The sequence below is a fragment of the Spea bombifrons genome, chromosome 2 (assembly GCF_027358695.1).
Source record: "Spea bombifrons isolate aSpeBom1 chromosome 2, aSpeBom1.2.pri, whole genome shotgun sequence".
Taxonomy (NCBI): domain Eukaryota; kingdom Metazoa; phylum Chordata; class Amphibia; order Anura; family Pelobatidae; genus Spea; species Spea bombifrons.
In genome coordinates this window covers 72,672,968-72,692,794 of record NC_071088.1, presented here as the reverse complement: position 1 = coordinate 72,692,794, position 19,827 = coordinate 72,672,968, and the positions used below count along the sequence as shown (strand labels likewise).

The 19,827-nt window shown below is 39.8% G+C and overlaps 1 protein-coding gene across 1 annotated transcript in view; it reads left to right on the top strand.

Moving 5' to 3' along the window:
* Nucleotides 1–535: 535 nt before the first annotated feature.
* Nucleotides 536–19,827, top strand: part of RIMS3 (regulating synaptic membrane exocytosis 3) — a 39,895-nt gene continuing 20,603 nt past the window's right edge. Inside the window, exons 1-2 of the mRNA XM_053454751.1 lie at nt 536–744; nt 9,257–9,489. Of these exons, the coding sequence (XP_053310726.1) occupies nt 9,273–9,489 (217 nt within the window). The 5' untranslated portion in view covers nt 536–744; nt 9,257–9,272. The remainder of the gene's footprint in view (nt 745–9,256; nt 9,490–19,827) is intronic.

The following is a 19,827-nucleotide window of genomic DNA, read 5'->3' as shown; positions in this document are numbered from 1 at the left end:
TGTAAAAGCTGCAGCTCCTATGATGTAATTGTATGCCATGGCTTATCACATATCAGTATATCAGTATATGTAAAAGCTGCAGCTCTTATGATGTAATTGTATCCCATGGCTTATCACATATCAGTATCTCAGTATAGGAAAATCCTGCAGTTCATATGACATAATTGTATGTTTATTAACCATAGCCACAGAATGTCTCCTGTCTCTCGGTCCATTCGCTAATGGTTACCAGAATCACAGACAAGAGTCCACTCTCCTTTCCAGATGCTGAAAATTGCACTGGCTTCTTGGGGTCAGTGACCTTAACCCCTTTATTGCTAGACCGTGGCACACTGCAACACAATGCAGATTGCTCTGGCATGTATACGGGTTAAGGAAGGCATCTCCATCCGAGCTTTTGGCTACCGCAGAAGTGGGTCAGCTCGGTTGTCATGGAGACGCTTTAGCAACCAATCTTGCAAGCGCTCCCTCAGTTTCTATCCAGAAGCTCTTCAAGATTAAGAGAGTCTTCAGCTTCCGTCTTCTTCTTCTACCTCCGTCTCTGTTGCTGTTCCTGCGTCTGCCGAGGTGCCAGCGGTCGGCTCTGCTCCATGCTGCAGCCCTCCTTCCATGCCCACAGCAGCCTTTATTCTGGTCGTCGGGGAGAGGGGAGAGGGAGGGAGAGAGGTAAAGTTAGGGCATCTCTTTGCCTTGTTCTTCAGTCACTTCTTCTCCACGCCTCCCTGGCACCGGCATCCTGCACAGGTAAACAAATATATATATGTCTTAATGTCATTTTATATATATATATACATATATATACATATATATATATATATACATATGTGTATTTGTGTATATATATATATATATATATATATATATATATATATATATATATGTATTTATATGTATGTGTGTGTATTTGTTTACTTTTTATATAGTTTAGATTTTTGTGCATTTAATTGGGCAAACCGTTTTGCACATAAATTTGTATTATAGAATTAAAAGCACTGATTTATCTCATTAAACACGTATTCGATATTGTTATTAATTCAAGATGCTACAGATCCATGTTGATTAGCTTATTTTATTTTTATTATATTATTTTATTATATTTATTCGATTTCGATTTTATTATATGTATTCGATAGCTCTGGTTGAATTAATTCAAATGCTGGACACGGTAGCGATTAATCGCAAACCCTCTAAAGTCTTAAGGAAAGCATGTTGGTGTACATTTCTCAGTGAGGACCTGATCCACTTAATGTCCAGATTTAAGCTATATTATAGCCAAGGCTGGGCGACTGCGTTCTTCGGGGCTATTATTGGAGTTATTGGTAGCTATTGGAAGTTATGGTCTAATAATATCTATTGGCAGCCTGTTTGTTCGTCCCTGGTGTAACCCCGCAAATTGGGCTTATTTATTTTGTGAGCAAGAACTGCAGACTGACGGCAATTAGCTGGTCCTCGAGCAATGCTTGTATTATTATGGCAAATTATTTTTCTTTACCATGATCAATATGTTGATCTACATACAACGGTTCTTTCTGTAAATATCAATAAACAGGACAGCTCCTGCACTTGTTTCTGATAATGGTGTACAGGCTTCTTTTGTGTATGGTTGCCGCATAAAAATCCTGTATTCCCAGGGTCCCCCAGGATTTGGGGGATATACATTTCCAACCTTTCTCCGGTTCTAAGAATCCTTGTTAAGACAGATCCTTCCAAGAGGCTGTTAAGACCTGGAGCAGAGGTAATGTGCGGCCTGATCATTTCACGTCTAATATCTGACCAGGCTTAACCCAGCACTCATCCCAAAAACTCCTATAAAATCTAAAATTTCTGTGATCTTCTTAAAATGTCATAAGATGCTAATAAAAATATTATATTGTGGGGCAGAAAAGGACCAATTGAAACCCTTTGATAATGCCTCTCACTTCAGCTCTGTAATGTACCCCTAAGCTGATGACTTCTTTTTGCATAGATTGATAAGATGACTCAAGTTTCTGTGGGCTACTTCTGGAGGCTACTTTAGGACTTGTTTGGACCAAACTAAAGCTAATAATGAATGCCTGCTGGCTCTCCATCCACCCCTATAATTGTTCTTTTTATCGTTAGCACACAGGGTTGTTCAATTTTCCAACTCATCACTTACACAATGCTGGAGAAATTCAAAATACTCCTCGCCTCCGCTCCCATTATCTACTGAACCCATCGTTGTTTCTCAAAGACAGCTTACATGAACATACTTCCGAGACATTAATCACTGTAGTAGTTGAAATGCAGTTGTGTGTTGTCTGCCTCCCTCTGCCTGTCTCCGTATCCGATCCGTCCAATCAGAACCTTGTCTCACCCTGTCTGCGTTTCCCTATTTGCTGTGAAACCTTATCCCCATTTTCCGTCCATCATCTTCTACAGTCAGGAATGTCAGGACAGTAGCGAGTGTTTTGTAAATGGCATACTTTCTCAGCCTGCCATACCTGTGCTGTAGGGCCATTCCACACACATGTAGCAGACTGCATTCAGTTACATCTCTAGAGGAGGTCATTCGTTTGTCACGAGCCATAAAGATATATAGAGGTGCCACAGGTCTGTCAATTGCTTGCAAACCTTTAACTATTTAGTGCCCGGAGAAGGCTGTTATATGCCATAATCACACCTTTGTTAATCCCCTCCTCTGTTGGCAGGTGGGTTTCGGGAAGTGTGGTAGTGGTGTGTGCTGCATACTGATATGTGAACTGCAGCAGTGCCTGTATCACATGACGCAGCGAAGAGAGAGGACAGGAGGTGGCATTAGCCTTCCTAGAACACATCATATTTTGAACTTGCTAGCCAGAGGCCTGTCTAGTGGCCAGCTTATTTCCTATGAGGGTAGCCGGCAATATTTGCCGGTATAAGGTGTTGATCTTTCTTCGGTTTCATTGTAGACATGCCTTTGTCTGTTTGTCTTCAGGCTGTCACTGTAACATACAGCTGTTTACGCTGCCGGTGTGTCTTTTATGCTGATATATTGAATGAGCCATTGTCTCCCTTGGCAAACTGAATGGCTGTCTCTGTGGGTACCGGCAATTAACACATTGTAACACACTGTGGAAGCGTCTCATTGTTCCGATCAACAATGTGCGTCGTCTAAATCTGCATCCTCATAACAGGTTGAGGTCGTAGGCAGTTCCCCCTTAGATTTATTTTTCCACAAGAAGAAGCCCATGTTTTAGCGTTTTTTAATTGAACTGCCATTCCTGGATATCACACCTAGGGACCCTCTGTAAGTAAAATCAGCCCATGAATCCCTCATCATTGTGTATCGCACTGATGTCTCTCCCATGTACCTAACAGTGACCCACAAATGTCACCTATGTATTTTATGACGTTGTGGAGAGATCCTCTATCACCCTCGTACATGTGATTGACAACATATGCGCAAGTATTTGAATGTGTGCTTGTTGCCTACAGTTTATTTGCTAACATTAGGGATAATTAGTCTATCATAAGGCTGGTGTTTTGCTTTGTTGATATCTCAAGGTTTTTGTAACTCAGATGTGATACATACATGTAGCGTTGTATCAAACACACACAGGTTGGCTTTGTACAGTTCCTTTTGTTTGCAGGAACCCACATAGGAACACGTTTGATGGTTAAACAGAATAGTGGCAATCAGGCTCATACAAGGACTTTAATTTGCTGCTGCATTGCTCATATACACATGAGGTGACAAAGAGCGGGCATTGGGGGTCACATGAAAGAGACTATTAGAGAAGGTGCAGAGTGTGAGAAGGCAATATATCACGTTCACAGTGAAAGATATGACGTTTGAAGATCGCACAGGGGTGGAGGGGCAGTATGTGGTGGAAACTGAAGTTACAATGGTAGAAACATTGACGTTCAATAAGTCAAATGCATAGCTGATGCAAAATCTGTAAATGCAAGCGATGTGATCCAGACTTTTTAAATAACATTGGAACAATAACAGCTATATTCTGTATGTCTTTGTATCATTTTCTATATGTTTTCGTATCAGCATGTGAGTAAAGGGTATGCTGCTGGATATCTTCACCAACTTGTAGACCATGGGAATAACATCACAGTGCAAATTGTAACCCTGGTACTACACTGGGTGAGGAGGTCTGATCTCCTTTGATGGATACCACCAATCTTCTGCTTTGGGAACAATATATAGGAACAGAGGAGGAAGGAGTAACATTGGGGTCTAGGTGTGGAAGAATAGCGCTGCAATGACAAAGGCAAGCTGACTAGTAGTAGTAATACTAAGTCCAGACACGGGTTCTGGAGAAGCTGGGTTTTTGACTATACAGTAAAGGCATGAGTCCTGTTGTGTTCCACAATGCTAGATTGGTTGGTTTTTACTTGTGGAACCCATTTCCCTTCTATCACACCTATGTAAAATCCCTGCACCAGATTAATAGCAGACAAACTACATGGAAATGTTCAAGTGCTACAACAAACGGTGTGGCTCAGTGTTCAATCCATGTCCAAATTGCTCAAGGTCTGGGCATTATATTCATGACATGCCCAAATACCAACAGATCTCACCAATGCTGAGTCTAGCCAATTTGCTCCTTGGCTCACATTAGTGCCAAGATTTTTTGGCCAACAGCTATTATCTTGGGAAATAATGCTCCTCGGCTTGTGATGACTATTAGAATGTACTGCCAGTATACACAAAGCTAAAAAAGATTGATTACTGAAGAAAGGGCCGTCTTCAATTCTCAGCAGCAGGGAGGACAATATTTGGCACATAAAGCCCTCTTGTTTTATAGAGAAAGACACTAAACTTTGAGATGCAGCTGCCCAGAGTCCATACATTCCCCGGGGCCCATGCACAGCTATTCCTTTTGACCAGTGAAGCTAGTCCTGTTTCAAGCTATAATATTTTTTACTAGGTTACTGGCCTATTCTAAATTTCCATTAGTTGTGACCAGTGAGGAAATTGTTTGACACATGAGGTCATCAAGGTGGGTAAGGACAGGTGATGCAAGGCAGCAACATTTTTGTCATAAAACTGTGGTAAAAAAAAAAGCGATAGAAAATAACGCACCAGGGATTGAAGTCTGAAAATGGTCATATGACCATAGTAATGGTGCAGTAAGCAGGAACATGGCATAGATTGCTCTAGTAATAACGAGCCCATAGTCTAAAACTAGAGGGTCAGAGGCTTAGATGCAACCTAAGGATGTTTCATCTTACTGAGAGTGTGATAGATTGGTGGAAAAGCCTCTCAGCAAAAAGGGTAGAAGGGTAATCCCATACAGTGATTAGAGAAAATGGGCAGACTAGATGGTCCTTATCTGCCATCAAATTCTGTGTTTCTGCAGGACCAGTTTTCAAACGTTGCACCAGAGTCAGTTATTAAAAATAACCCCCAATTAGTCACGCCACATGTTTTTTGCTTCCTGCATGCAGTCTGCTTTTACAAACATTTGCAAAAAAAAAGGGTCGTTCTGAAGAGCTCAGGGAATTCAAGCACGGTACAGTGATAGGATGCCACCTTTGCAATAAGTCAGTTGACAATGCAATAAGTCAGTGAATTTTCATCCCTGCTAGGCATGGTCAACCGTAAGTGGTATTATTGAAAATTGGAAGCATTTAGGAACAGCCGCAACTCAGCTACGAAGAGGAATGCCAAGTTACAGATCAGGCTGAGGCACACGGTGTGTAAAAGTTGGCAACTTTCTGCTGATTCTGTAGGTGAAGAGTTCCAAACTTCCACTGGCATTAATATCAGCACAAAAAAAAACTGTGTTGTGGGAGCTTTATAGAATGGGTTTCTATGGACGAGCAGCTGCATGCAAGCCTCACATCACCAAGTACAATGCTGAGTGTTGGATTAAATGGTGTAAGGCACACTGCCACTGGAAACGTGTTCTGTGCGTGACAATCACGCTTCTCTGTTTGGCAGTCTGATAGACGAGTCTGGATTTGGCCGATGCCAGGAGAACATTACTTGCCTGGCTGAATTGTGCAATCTGTAAAGTTTGGTGGAGGAGGGATAATGGTATGGGGCTGTTTTTCAGTGGTGGACGGGAACTTTGCTTTAGCAAACCAAGACATTTTGGGCAATGCTATGTTTCCAACTTTGTGGTAACAGTTTGGGGAAGGCCCTTTTCTATTTGAGCATGACTGTGCCCCAGAGCACAAAGTAAGATCCATAAAGACATGGTTGGATGAGTTTTGTGTGGAAGAACTTGACTGGCCCGCACAGAGCCCTGACCTCAACCCCATCAACTGGAACAGAGATTGCGAGCCAGGCCTTCTCGTCCAACATCACTGCCTGACCTCACAAATACTCTACTGGATCAATGGGCAAAAATTTCCACAAAAGCACTCCAAAATCTTGTGGAAATCCTTCCCAGAAGAGTTAAAGCTGTGTAGAATCAAAGAATTAAAGGATCAACACTCCATCAAGTCCAATTTGTGCAGTAAAACTCAAAAAATCAATATGTAATTTTCATCCAGATACAAGCATCCTCCTATAGGGACAGCCATAGCTGATCAATACATCAATTAAAATGCATATTTAAAATGATATTTCTTATGATACTACATGACAATAACAGGCCCATACATTAAATATTTTATTGGGCAGAAATATTTTATTGTATTACAGATTACCTTTTAGTCAAATATATAATGAAACTATATTATTTAAGCGTTAGAGGCATAATAATTACAGTGGATGGCTTTGATGTATCATTATTAATTCCAATATTTGATGGTAATAGTAATTTAATGTTTGCTGAATATGTCTATAGTTATGCTAATTTGATAATAAATACTTCTATATTATATATAGGTTTATAGGAATAAAAATGTTATAATATAAAATATATGATTATCATGTGAGGCCTACGATGTGCAATCTGTGTGGGGCAGTCACAATGTAAGTACATTTTTTGCGTTCCCAAATATATGGACCCGTCATTTTGCTACCAGTGAGAGCAGCCATCTACTACATCATAACACTATCTCCTTGGCAGTTGTTAGCAAAAAAAAATGTAACTTATTTAAACTAAAGATCACTTGTGTTTGATGAGGAAGAATTAAGGCGCTACAAGCTTTCTGAGCACGGAACCATGTTAGAAACTGAGAACAAGATTTAAATCAAATGTAAAACAGGAAGTAGCGTGTACAGGGTTATGCAGTTTAACAGCAGCCACAAGGTAGCAATATTTTGTTAACTGTACAACATCTTCCCTTTTTATCTACATTTATTCCCAAATTGACAAACAATTAACTAAAACTGATCACTGCAATAAAATCATAAACAATGTGCTGCTGGTAGATCTGGTGTATTACCTTGCCGGAAGTCATCCTCTTAGTATAACTCTGATGTGTAACAGCTGCATGATCCTTGCTTTCCTTGCTTGGTCTAGCAGGGGTAAAGTCATTGAGTGTCTCTTTGGGGATATGTGCAAGATGGCCATAGGCTTTCCTTATGGGTTTTTCCTGCTACTTGGAGATCCACTGTATTACGTCAGTAGATACTACACTCAGCAACCACAAGATAAGAGCGAGGTGCTATTCTCTGTACACAGAGCCAGTCCAATCACCAGTGGCTTTATGTGGATTGAGTCACCTATGCTTAGTTCCGGTGAGACTTTGGCAGAGATATCATACATCAATTTGGAGATCTGTTTCCTCCGACGTAATTTCTCCAGTACACCAGATACTACCGGTACACAATTGGTAATGAAGTCCTCAGCCTCCCTGACATCAGGCGCTGTGCTGAGCTACTTTCCATTAGCTTGCGGGTGCTGCAGGGAAGAGGTAAAATGCCCAATCAATCATAAATTGAATCGTTCACATGAAAATTGAGCCCCGTTACCTGAGATTACTCTGTCCAATTGGCCATGATGTGCAAACTCTGATGCATGTTGAGCGAGTACAAGGAATCAAGTGCCTGCCTATAGCATGCTTCTACACCAATGTGGCTTTAGTATATGCATATCAACATCTCTGACCTTCATGATTTTGGAATAATGACTCTTGGCCCTTTGTACAGTATACCATCAATGCTGATTTTATCCCCGAACATCCAGTATTCACTTGCAAGCAAGGACACCTCTTCCGTTGAGTCCGGTCAACCAGCTAGAACAACAGACTTTAATGCTTGCAAACTTTCATCAATTTCTGTATGCTGTCTTATTTGGAGCAACCACTGGTCTGTGACTGGACTTTTACTCATTGATGTGCATTACCACAATACTTCCACCCTACAGGGGTGCTAAGCACCATTGCTGGAGAGGAAAAGTTGAAAACATGATGCTATATATGTTTAGCCAAGCTATGTTACTGACAAATCTATTTTAAAAGAGCTCTCTGGTTCCTATAATTTACTAAAGTAAGTTTTCCCTTGTAACTTTACTAGTATGTTACATTAAATAAATAAGTGAGCCTTACAAAATCCGTTCAGAAGAATATGTATTGCCATTCATTTGCATGTATTATTTCGCTTCCGATATTAAAGAACTGAATCACCAGATGAGAAACATTATGGGGGCAGCCATCGTGCTTTCTTGTGTCAGACATTGTAAAGTGTGTTTAATTTGAGCTAGGCAAGCCACACATTTCTGGGGCAGGACAAAGGATTAGTCAAGCCAGGGTCTGGTTTGGCTTTCACAGCCTGTGCATAAACTAGTGAAAGGGAATCCTATTCCGCTTTATTGATCACTGAGCACATTACCAGATGAGCTAACTTAATCCACACAACTCGATGCTCCAATGACTTGACTATCGCTAGCCTTGCCCTATGGGGACTGTGCCGGCTTGATTGTGCCTGGGAAGTGGAATACAATAAGCATCAATTTACTATGATGTCTTTCTTTGCATTTGAACAACCAGTACACGCTGAAATTTAAGTATTTTAATTTATTTTATCATGTGGATTCTATTTTATATAAAGCGCTAAGTTAGAGGAACTCTTTCTTTTCTATTGCTTGACATTTACACTATTGCATATTTATTTGTAGGGGAGTTTTTTATGCACTTTTGAATAGTTTCTCACTATAGCAGCTTATTTAAAATGATTGGTTATCATATTTTAGTTATTTTTAGCGCAGCCTTTTTTAACCTCTTTTAATTTGACTACTAAGCATCAACTGCTGTGAAGAAGTAACTAAACTGCTGAGCCATTCCAACCCCAATAGGTAATCTGTGAAGAATTTAATAGTTGAACTATTAGGTGGTGTATAAAATAAATGTCATGATTTTCAAGCTTTTTTTGCCTACTGAAGTATCCTTCCTCCATTATATTTAGATTACACCTCCCCAAAATGTTCAACGGGGAGGCCAGTTCTTCAGCCAGGAATGTCATCCGCAGTTCCAGCATCAGCGGAGAGATGTATAACCTGGAAAAGGGAAATCCTGGAACCACAGATGCAGCTGGGGTTACCACAACAAAGAAGAGAAGGTCCAGTCTTGGAGCCAAGATGGTGGCCATTGTGGGACTGTCACAGTGGAGTAAGAGTACCCTGCAGTTAAACCAACCTGGTAAGATGTATGTTCCTTGCTGGGATAGGTCCTTTAGAATGGAATGGCCAAGTCTTTGTGTTAAGCAAAGGGTGGAAAACTAACAGGGCCAGGATTGGACTGGCCATTGCACAGTGCAGTGATAAAATGCTGGATTAGAGAGAACATAATAACTACTACTGTCCTTACTTCGTTTCAATTAATGCATTATTTATTGTAGAAAAAAGAAAATGTATTTATTGATCTACTCTCCTGTTTGCTCCAATTAAAAAGCAGTTCTTGCTATTTATTATTTATCCATTTTTTTAAATTCAATCTATCCATTTTAAACATCCCAGCTTCTCATATTCATACTTTTTTCATTCATTCATTTTCATTCATTCCAACACATGTCTGTCATCTCCGTGAATCCATTTCACATATGTTTGACCTGATCTTATTTTGACCTCCTGTCGTCTCTCCTCATTTTGTGTATTCCATGCTTTTACTTCAATGCCATTTCATCTTCTATCCCCAATTATTTAATTATGTTATCCGTTCTGGGACAATCAGGTTATAAAAAATAATTGGTCGTCTGAATTTTTTTTTTAATGAATCATAGGGTTTAGACACATATACCGGTATTTTAACCCTGCTAAGGCTCCTTCTGTAAAATGTCATCAGTGATCACAATACTGCCAGCACTAATTGAAATGATAAAAGAGTTAAAATGCACTCAGTGCTAAAAAAACACAATGCCGGCAGCTAATGACCACCTCTTGTATCGATTCTGAAATCTCAACCCATTTCTCTAGAGTAATCTGCTCTATAACAGCAATCCTTTTAGCGTGACATCTGTTTAATGTGGTAATATGAAAAAGACCTTAAATGAAGATACTGATTTAGGCCAATATAGAATATAGACTACAGAGGTAATTGTGCTTATTTTGACATTCTTTAATATAAAAGATTATGTTGATGTATCAGATAGTTAAATGTGCAAGATAAACATTTAAATGTATATGTGTTCACATTAAGAGTAAGACTGTTGACCCTAGGCAAATTGCTGGTTGTGCCCCCCACTCCTGTGTATCCCATACACAAGGTGATATTGTGTTCATAATTTGCTTTTCAGTATAGTCAACATGGGATGCAATGATTATACATTTATGGGGATAGCTGCCCTTTGCTTGATCCAGGGAAGCCCCCCAGTCACACCCTGACCTATCATATACAGGTCCTCTACCAGTCTTCTACTCACGTATACCCTCCAGGATGGACATTACTCCCTCTACCTGGGCTTTTCTTTATATCACTGGTTAGCCCCCTCAATCCCAAAGCACATGAGATGGTGAAAGGATAGACAGTTTGATTTCATGTATCCCCAAAAGGTAACTTGCATGTTACCCAGAATCCCACTAGTCATGGAATACAGGGTAAGGGAGTAGTGTGGGTAGGCTGCATGTCTGGCACTGGGGTATTTTTAACTCCTGCCAAAATAGGGTTTATGCCCCCATTAAAATTATATTTCCAGTGCCCCACTTAACTAGGGATGATGTATGGGGTTCTCGTGAAAAGTAGGCTTTGAAATTTTTCAAAGCCTCAGTTATCAAAGACTCAGACATTCCCATTAATTTGCAAGCAATTAGTGCAAGTTAACCCTTAATTAATGTGAATAGATCTACTGAATAGAATGCTAAGCAAATGATCTCTTAATATCCGAAGTGGCTGATGCATTAATTTTTTATACATCCGATACAGACAAATAATTACAAGTGAAGTACATAAGTACTGAAATGTGAAGTACTTAAAACCTGGGTTATTAAGGGGACCCAGAAAACATTGCTGCAGCCCATCATCCTTTTGCTGAGAATATAACAAAAAAATAAAAATTAAAAACACTTTCTATAACCACAATGGCAGTAACTGCTACTCCAGGGTTAGTAAGAGTCCTTAATAATTATACCATGAAAAGCAACACAATGAGCACGTTTAAGCAGGCAGTAATTACTGTCAGAGACTGGGGAGAGGTAACCAGTCTAAAGGGATCCTCCTGCCATCTCCTGCCTCCCATTTGTAACAAATAGTCATTACATATCTGTTTAGCAGCCTGTAAACAAATGACGATTTGCAACACATTCATTCTCAAGCTGGGTGATAGGCTGGCAGAAAACTGGCTTGGTGAAAAACATGTTTACAATTGAGGCTGAAAGTTTTCATACACTTAGGCTAAAGACATTGACATTTTTCACAACTCCGCACATTTCTTGTTACCATACATTAGACTTGTGCATTCGGGTTTGTACAAATTGCAATTTTATCAAAATTCATTGGTTAGTTCACTTCCACACTCACCTACTCTCTCATTCATGCTCCTTCACACTCTCCCTACCTTCTCTGCCAACTGTTTCTACGTCGCTGTCTCTCCACTGCACAGCTCAGTTTCTGATCTTGCATCTTTTAGTTCTTCTTCTGTTGCTCCAAAACGTCTTTGTTGTTTCTTTGGGGACAACGGGACAGGGACATAATCTCTCCCGTGAACTTCCGCAAAATGGCAGAGCTTCCGAGCACATCCTCTCCCCGATTGGACTATCAGGGGAGAGAATGTGCCCGAAAGCTCTGCCATTTTGCTGAAGTTCACCGGGATGTGAAGCTTCCAGGCACACCCTGGTCCTCCAATTAAGGGAAAGGGTGTGTCCAGAAACTCTGGGAAACACTGTTTCTTCAAAAAAAGCCTTAAGAAAATACAACCAATTAAAAAAAAATCACTACAAACTGTAGTGATGTCACTATGTCATGGAAAGAAAATTAAGAAAATGTAAAACAAATTGAAAAATAGGTAACACCTTGTCACCTTCCCACTACAAATATACCTTTTTGGCCAAGTTCAAAAATAATTTTAGACAGTGTAGTAAAAGAACATCCTTATAAAATAAAACATATATAGCATTATATCATTATGGGGTACTATTCTACTCAGGGGATGTGGTTGAACATACATTTAGAGGGGACCTAACTTGTAGAAGAAAACCTTTGTAAAACTTTACATTTAGTTCATACTAAGTGACATACAACAAAGCAGTATACAGGGAAAGCCCTAGCTTTGAAAAAACAGTATCTAATTTGTGTGCAAACACTAAATATGGAGAGAGGGATTTATGGGTAAACAAAGATATGCTAAGAATGGCAAAGCAGCGCATGTTGCTTACTGGAGTAAAACTCTGTATATAGAGGCAAAATGTGATAATTGTTGGCCTTATTTGCATGCGCCTCCCCCCAGAATCCCTTGTGGTTGTGGCAGCACCGTGAAATTTCTGAGGGAAAAACAAGCCTTCTGGCTTGTCTGGTGTCTGTAGATGAGTGTTTAATAATGCTTCTACTACCCACCATAACTTATGTCACGAAGGGTGTAAGGCAGGGGCGTCCAACATGCGGCCCTTGAGACCTTGAAGTTGCCCTGGCTGCCAATCTTACGCGGGCCGCACAAGAGCCCTGCTACTTACCTGTGGGAGGGTCTTCTGTACTGCACAGAGGAAGCGGAACCTAGCAGAGTTCACGTGACATCACATGACCCTGCTCCAGTCCTGCTTCCTCTCTGCGGTACAAGAGAACGCAGAGGGAGGCCGCGCCCCCTGCTGAAGTCAGTGAGCGGCATAGGGAGAGCTGCAGTGCAGGTAAGGGGGTGGGGAGGGTGTTTGAATGAGTATGCGTGATTGAGGGAATGAATCTGTGAATGAATTAGTATATGAGCGAATGAGTGTGTGTGTGTGATAGCATGGATGTGTAAGTGCTGGAACCTAGGCATGATGGGACTGTGATTGCTGTTAGCAATCACACTCCTATCATGCCAAGTCAGTCAGTACATGCTGAAACCAGCTAGCTGCCCCTCTTGTGTATTGATGCTGCCAGCAGTATGGGGTCTGCACATCACTTACAGCCACCCTGTACCAGCATGTACTGGCTGACTTGGCATGATAGGAGTGTGATTGCTAACAGCAAGCACAGTCCCATCATGCCTAGGTTCCAGCATTTACTGTTTGGATGTGTAAGTGCTGGAACCTAGGCATGATGGGACTGTGATTGCTGTTAGCAATCACACTCCTATCATGCCAAGTCAGTCAGTACATGCTGAAACCAGCTAGCTGCCCTCCTTGTGTATTGATGCTGCCAGCAGTATGGTGTCTGTACATCACTTACAGCCACCCTGTACCACCATGTACTGGCTGACTTGGCATGATAGGAGTGTGATTGCTAACAGCAATCACAGCAAGCACAGCCCCATCATGCCTAGGTACCAGCATTTACTGGTTGCCTGGGTAAGATAGGAGTGATTGCTGTTAGCAATCACACTCCTATCATGCCAATTCATATTGCTAATTTTTGGTTCAATTGTGAGTTTTTATTATTATTTTTAAAGGTGGGGGGGTCATTTTCGGTTTTGGCTAAGTGAATGTTTTGGTCCAGAATTTTGGTGCATCCCTAGAATAAATAGAACTATTTCATTTTTAATTATCCTGAGTCCTGAATTTATAGTCACAAAACGTTCTAGGCCCAGAAATCAGTGAGAGGAAAAGTAAAGGTTTTGTGTAATTTACTTTATTTTAATCTGCATATCTTATGAAAGGCCATATTTTCTCACAGTGAAAAATGAGTGCGGCCCGCACACGTATACAATTCTGATGAAGTGGCCCACTGCAGAAAAAACTTGGACACCCCATGCCACACCTAAGGCATCTACAATTTTAAAGCAATTAATTACAGACAGAATTTTTCAGCTTTAATTCACTATATCAGAATTTCAGTGGGTCACAAGTTTACATATACCAAGTTGACTGTGTCTTTTAACACCCTGTAAGATTCAACAAATTGATGTAATGACACCATCCCAACTGTGAAGCATGGGGCAGCATCATTATTTGGGGGTGTTTTGCTAGAAAAGGAACAGGTGCTTTTTAGAAAATAGGCAGTATGAGGAAGGAGGATTATCTAGAAATACTGAAGCAACACCTCAAGCCATCAGCTAGAAAGTTAAAACTTGGTCACAACTGGGTCTTCCATCAGGACAATAATCTTAAGCATGCCTCCAAAGTTGTAACACAATTGCTTATAGACAACAAAGTGAAAGTACTGGAGTGGCCATCACAAAGCCCTGAATCGAATCCCAAAGAGAGACTAAACTGAAAAAGCGTATCCGAGCCAGGAGACCCTCAAGCCTGACTCGGTTACACCAGCTCTGTCAGGAATAGGCAAAATTTCCAGCTAAGTAGTGTGTGAGAAGCTTGTGCAAGGCTACCTCAGGGGATTTTTAAGTTAAGCAACTAAAATGCAATGCCATATACTAACAAAGTGTATGTAAACTTTTGATCCTCTAGAATTCTGATAACGTATATTGAAACTGAAATAATTCTCTCTATAATTGATTATTTTAACATGACCTCTGATGCAAACAAAGTAGATGCCTTAATTGACTTGCTATATATATATATATATATATATATATATATATATATATATATAGTAACATGAAATGTGCAGAGTTGTGAAGACTTGAGTTTGAATGTCTGAGTATATGTATACTGTGTGTTTTTGATAGCTTTGTCCTCTGTTTTTCAAGGAATCAATATCTGGTATATTGCAGGGCCATAAAAAAATGACAACCCCATCAAATTCTCATTCCTAATACACGCTGACTGGCTACTGGTCTGTGGAAACAGTCCAAAATATTTTGTGATTCCTTTGGGTGACCAGATTTTGTAGAGTAATATATCACTTCAACATTTAAGACCTCAGAGGTAACCTTTTTAGATGTCTGACTAATCTCTGAGGTCTTGAGAGCTTACATTACTCGTCATCCGGCTAAATAAACACTGGTCCTCTAAAAACTTCACTTCAACTCTTGTTTTTCCATTACTTGTTCTCTATGAACTTATCAATGCTTCTTCTTTTCCTTACGTATCACTATTCTTCTCACTATATTTCCCACCTTTCCTCATTCTCCATATCAAATTTCCCCTAGTCATTATTCCTTCCTTTCCACCCTTATGGATTCTGTTACCAATGATAAACAGGCAGTTCTGTCTGTCTAATTTTCCTGTTGTCTACTCTGAAATAAAATCAGTTTGATGACACAGCTTCACAGGAGAGTAAGATGCGGTAGCAGTGCTGAAACCAGATCCTGGTAGCGATACTGTCTCTGTCACATCACCCAGAAGAGGAGAGCAGATAATTATGCATTTTAAGTGATAGAATGCAGTGTGTACATTTCTTAATATGTCTTAAATACACCAGTATAAGTGATACAACTACCTTGGGGTTAACTTTGACTTCAAACTATTTAGTTCCCACAGGCCAACCAGATTTCACCTTTATGCAGAATGCTGGTTTCACTGTTGCGTGTTGCGTGTGAAATTGGGAAGCTTGCTAGGTTCTTTCTTAACTGTAAAGGAAAGACGTACATCCTAGTCTCCCCCCTTTGTCTGCTTGCTTTGATGGGGTTGCTGATGTTATCTCTCTGTAAGATGGACCTGGACACATTTTGGACAAATGCAATTATTATGATACATAATTGTGACAACTAAGCAGAGGTTCAGCTGTCAAAAAGTGCATGAAATATGTGTAGATAGAGATGATTTTCTATAACTGTAACTAACAGCTTTAATATATAGCATATTAAAGGTCTTTAATCTCTGGGATCAGTCAGTGTAAACTGCCTGTGTTTCTAACCCCTCTGCTGGGGTCTGTAGGGTGTGTCGGTGTTTCGCAACTAAACTGCAATTAGTCAGACTGAGATTATGCAGGACTTGAAGCAGCCATCGGTTCAGTTCCTCACAATCTGTCAGCAGTTATCTGGCCAATTCAGTTACCCTACAGACAGCAACACAAGTTTGTTTTACTTACGTCTGCTGATGAGAAATGGCTCTAAGCCTAGAGCTAGGCTTGCCTTTTTTTCTGCATGGTAATGAAAGCATTTTACAATCCCCTGGGTCGCGGCGTATCACTAGCTTGCAAGTAAAGTTACTTTGCTTCTTAAGTACATGCGGATTTGATGCTTGGTACCTGGGTAGTCGGAGCCAGGTCCATTACTAGGTAGCATGTGGCCTAGGGCATGTAAACAATCTGTTGGTTCCCTTTACTCATCCAACCAATATTAATATTCACAAAATAACGATGTAAGACACGTTTGCAGATTTATGTCATACTAGGTTCTGCCTAGTGCTCATGTAGGCAATGGCAATATTATGTACATTTTTTTTTTATTTTTTTTTTTTATATGTAAATTTGTAAAATGTTTTATTTGAAATCAAAATTTTGCATTATTGAGTATTTAGTATTCTGCAAAGGGCAGATCACATTTTTTTTTTTTTTTTGTAAATTCTCTGTTTATTGTAATAGAAGCAACAGAAGACATCACAGCACAATACTGCGAAATAGGATGTTATACAACAGTAACGTCGGTTCAGCACACCCATAAGTACATCCAAACGAGTAGTGTACAAAAAGTCACATAAAGAAAGTATATATACTCTTATACAGTGAAAAGCATAACATACAATCAGTAAGCGATACATAGGTGTAGACATAAATCACAGTGGTGCAGAACAGAATACACTTATACAGGCAGATACCAGATTAGCGATTCATGTGTGATGGGAAATCGGCAACCATCGTAGTACAAAACCATCGCTGAGGCCGCAAAGGTAGTCCACAGCAGAATAAACGGAGAGCCAAGGCATAATATTAAAAGGCACATAAGAACCTGTATAAACAACAGAAAAAAAAACCCATAAACTAAACGATGCGCGTGTTGACGGTGTCAGTCGATAAAAGGAAAAGAATAAACAGATCAATTAAGAAGAGGCGGGGTAGGCCTGTAGTAATATCAAAAAGGTCTATCTGACAGATTGCAGTATCTCAGGAAGTCTAGGAGAAGAGATAAGGTCCTTCCACCAAAACCATCGTCGATTGTACTGGAATTCCTTCCCACGGGACGTCCACACCAGTTCCTCCATTTGTGAAATAAAATGCATCTTGCTAAGCCAGATGTGCATAGGAGGAGTTTCCTTTTTCTTCCAACATTTTTTAACTTAAACAGATGTACATAGTAAAAGGGGAGAGTACAGTGCAGTAGTCATACCAACATTACAATGGTAATACAGTAGGTATCAATACATATGGGTAACGTGGCCCCTACCTTGAAGAGCTTACACTCCAACAATATGTACCCCTACCTTCTTTGCAGCATGATCATCCTGGTTTTGCCTAACTGGAGGATGGATGTGTGTAGAGCGACTGGGCACTGGCTGGGGAATGATACGCAGGTGCTGATGTTTACTGATACAATAGAAGTATTATTTTTTCCATTTTCCATGTTTTGCCTAGAAAGCTGTCTCACGCTCTTAATGTCTGTTTTTCGCTGGGCTACGTTCCCTTAATTTAAGGTTTTACCTGCTGAATTAAGTAACTTAATCTCAGGGCAGCATTGGTGTAATTTGAATGCACCCAATCTGAGTTCAGCTGTGACCCTAAGTGAATACAGCGCTTTTTGAATGACATGAATTCGTATAATGTATTTTCAGGGGACGTTTGGCCCGCTAAGGTGTATTTCAGTGTTGACAACTTCAGTAAGATTCATGTTCCAGGGTCAGCCGCTGTATCTGCATGCGTCTACTCGACTAAGCTTATGTGCTCATCTTTTTGTACAGGAGATCATTTGCGGAGTCAAGAAGAGATGTAGCACTTTAGTTAATATGCAAGTTGATAATTATGGTATTTCATCCAGCAATTAGTGAATTAGTGCTAGTGATTGAACCCATCTGTTTGTCTTTGTATGAGTCTCGATATACATGTATTTATATGCAGTGATAATGTTCTCTCAGGCTACCTCGCTACAAGCTTAATACATAAAATCTACAATATTTACAGCCAGAAAGTCCACCCAAAGAGAAACCTAAGCACGTTAATTAATGGGAGCTTAATTCATTTTGTTCCCCTAAAGATATGTTTACAAGTGACTTAGTCTTATAATATTTATAGTACTTAAGCACTATAACCATGGCCCTATATATTTAAAAATAAAGCGTATGTTTGTGACAGTTATTTACAAAGCTTGGGTTTTTTAGTTATCCTACAGTGCTTAGATGTAAGTGCTTTCTTGAATATGTAATTTTACTGCCAATTGTATATTGCTCTGAAAGGTCAGCAAGATGCTGCTAGCAACATATTATCTACTACATTTCCCGTGATCCTTAGCCAGCCCCCAATTGTGAATTATATGTATTACTAGATAATAAAGCCTGCGGACATGTTAATTCTTATTGTAAACAACATTTGGGGTATAATAAACTGTTTTACATACTTAGAGCATGCAAATTGTTTACCTTGACTGCCTGTTCAGCTGTAGTTCTACAAAAACTAGCATACAATTGTCCAGGATTAAATACGAATCGGGACAAATATATTCCAACCTTATTTAAAGTCTGACCCGGACTATTGTTTATGCTCATTGCAAAACGTAAACATAATGGGAATTGACTTTGTTTCAAAATGAAATGGAAATCACTATCTGAGGGTGCCGAATTGATACGGGAAATAAAAACAGCACTTCCTTTAATGCCGTCAGTTCGAACCTCCGTGTAAATGACATTTTTTCCTATTTTCTTTTTATCTGTAGCTGCGTTTCGTTCTCTAAGCCTTGTTTAGAATTCAAATTTGTGAGCATCATTATTATTGCACCATTTTTCAAACATAATTTATGCAGAGGCATGCCTGAAGGTGTCAATGTATAAAATTCATCCAGACAATTAACTTTTTCCTGCTCATCATCAGTCAAGATGGTATCCATGCTACTGTGAACAACAGTGTCACCTTCTAGTGTATTAAGTACATCTTTGTTTATGTTTAGGAAATCAGTATCAAAAGTATTGCACCGTCTAAGAATAGCAGCGCATCTCCAGACTTAACCCCTTAATGACAAAGCCCATACATGTATTGATTTCAATGGGTTTAGGGACCGCCCATTGTCCTAGGATGTGCCTAGTATTTCCTCTATCAAGCATCCATTACAAATGAAATTATCTGGGATTTCAATATTCTCTTCTGAAAGACCGTCATCATCAAAATGTTCCCTGTTATCTAGCCTTAATAGCTAAGCTGCAAAAGCCTTTTTTATCTGCACCAGTGCTCAGTTATTTTATTTGTTGGAGGTACCTCCAAGCTTTACTGCATTTCAAACTGTTTTGAACAGACCAGACTCTCTTGCCATGTTTAATTTTGCCGTTACTTTAGCTTTTAAAAGCCGTTAAAGCCATTAATGAGCTCTTCCGTTAAAAAACAATTCGATGACATACTGCGTGACTCAATAGGTAGTTACCCAAGTCTATC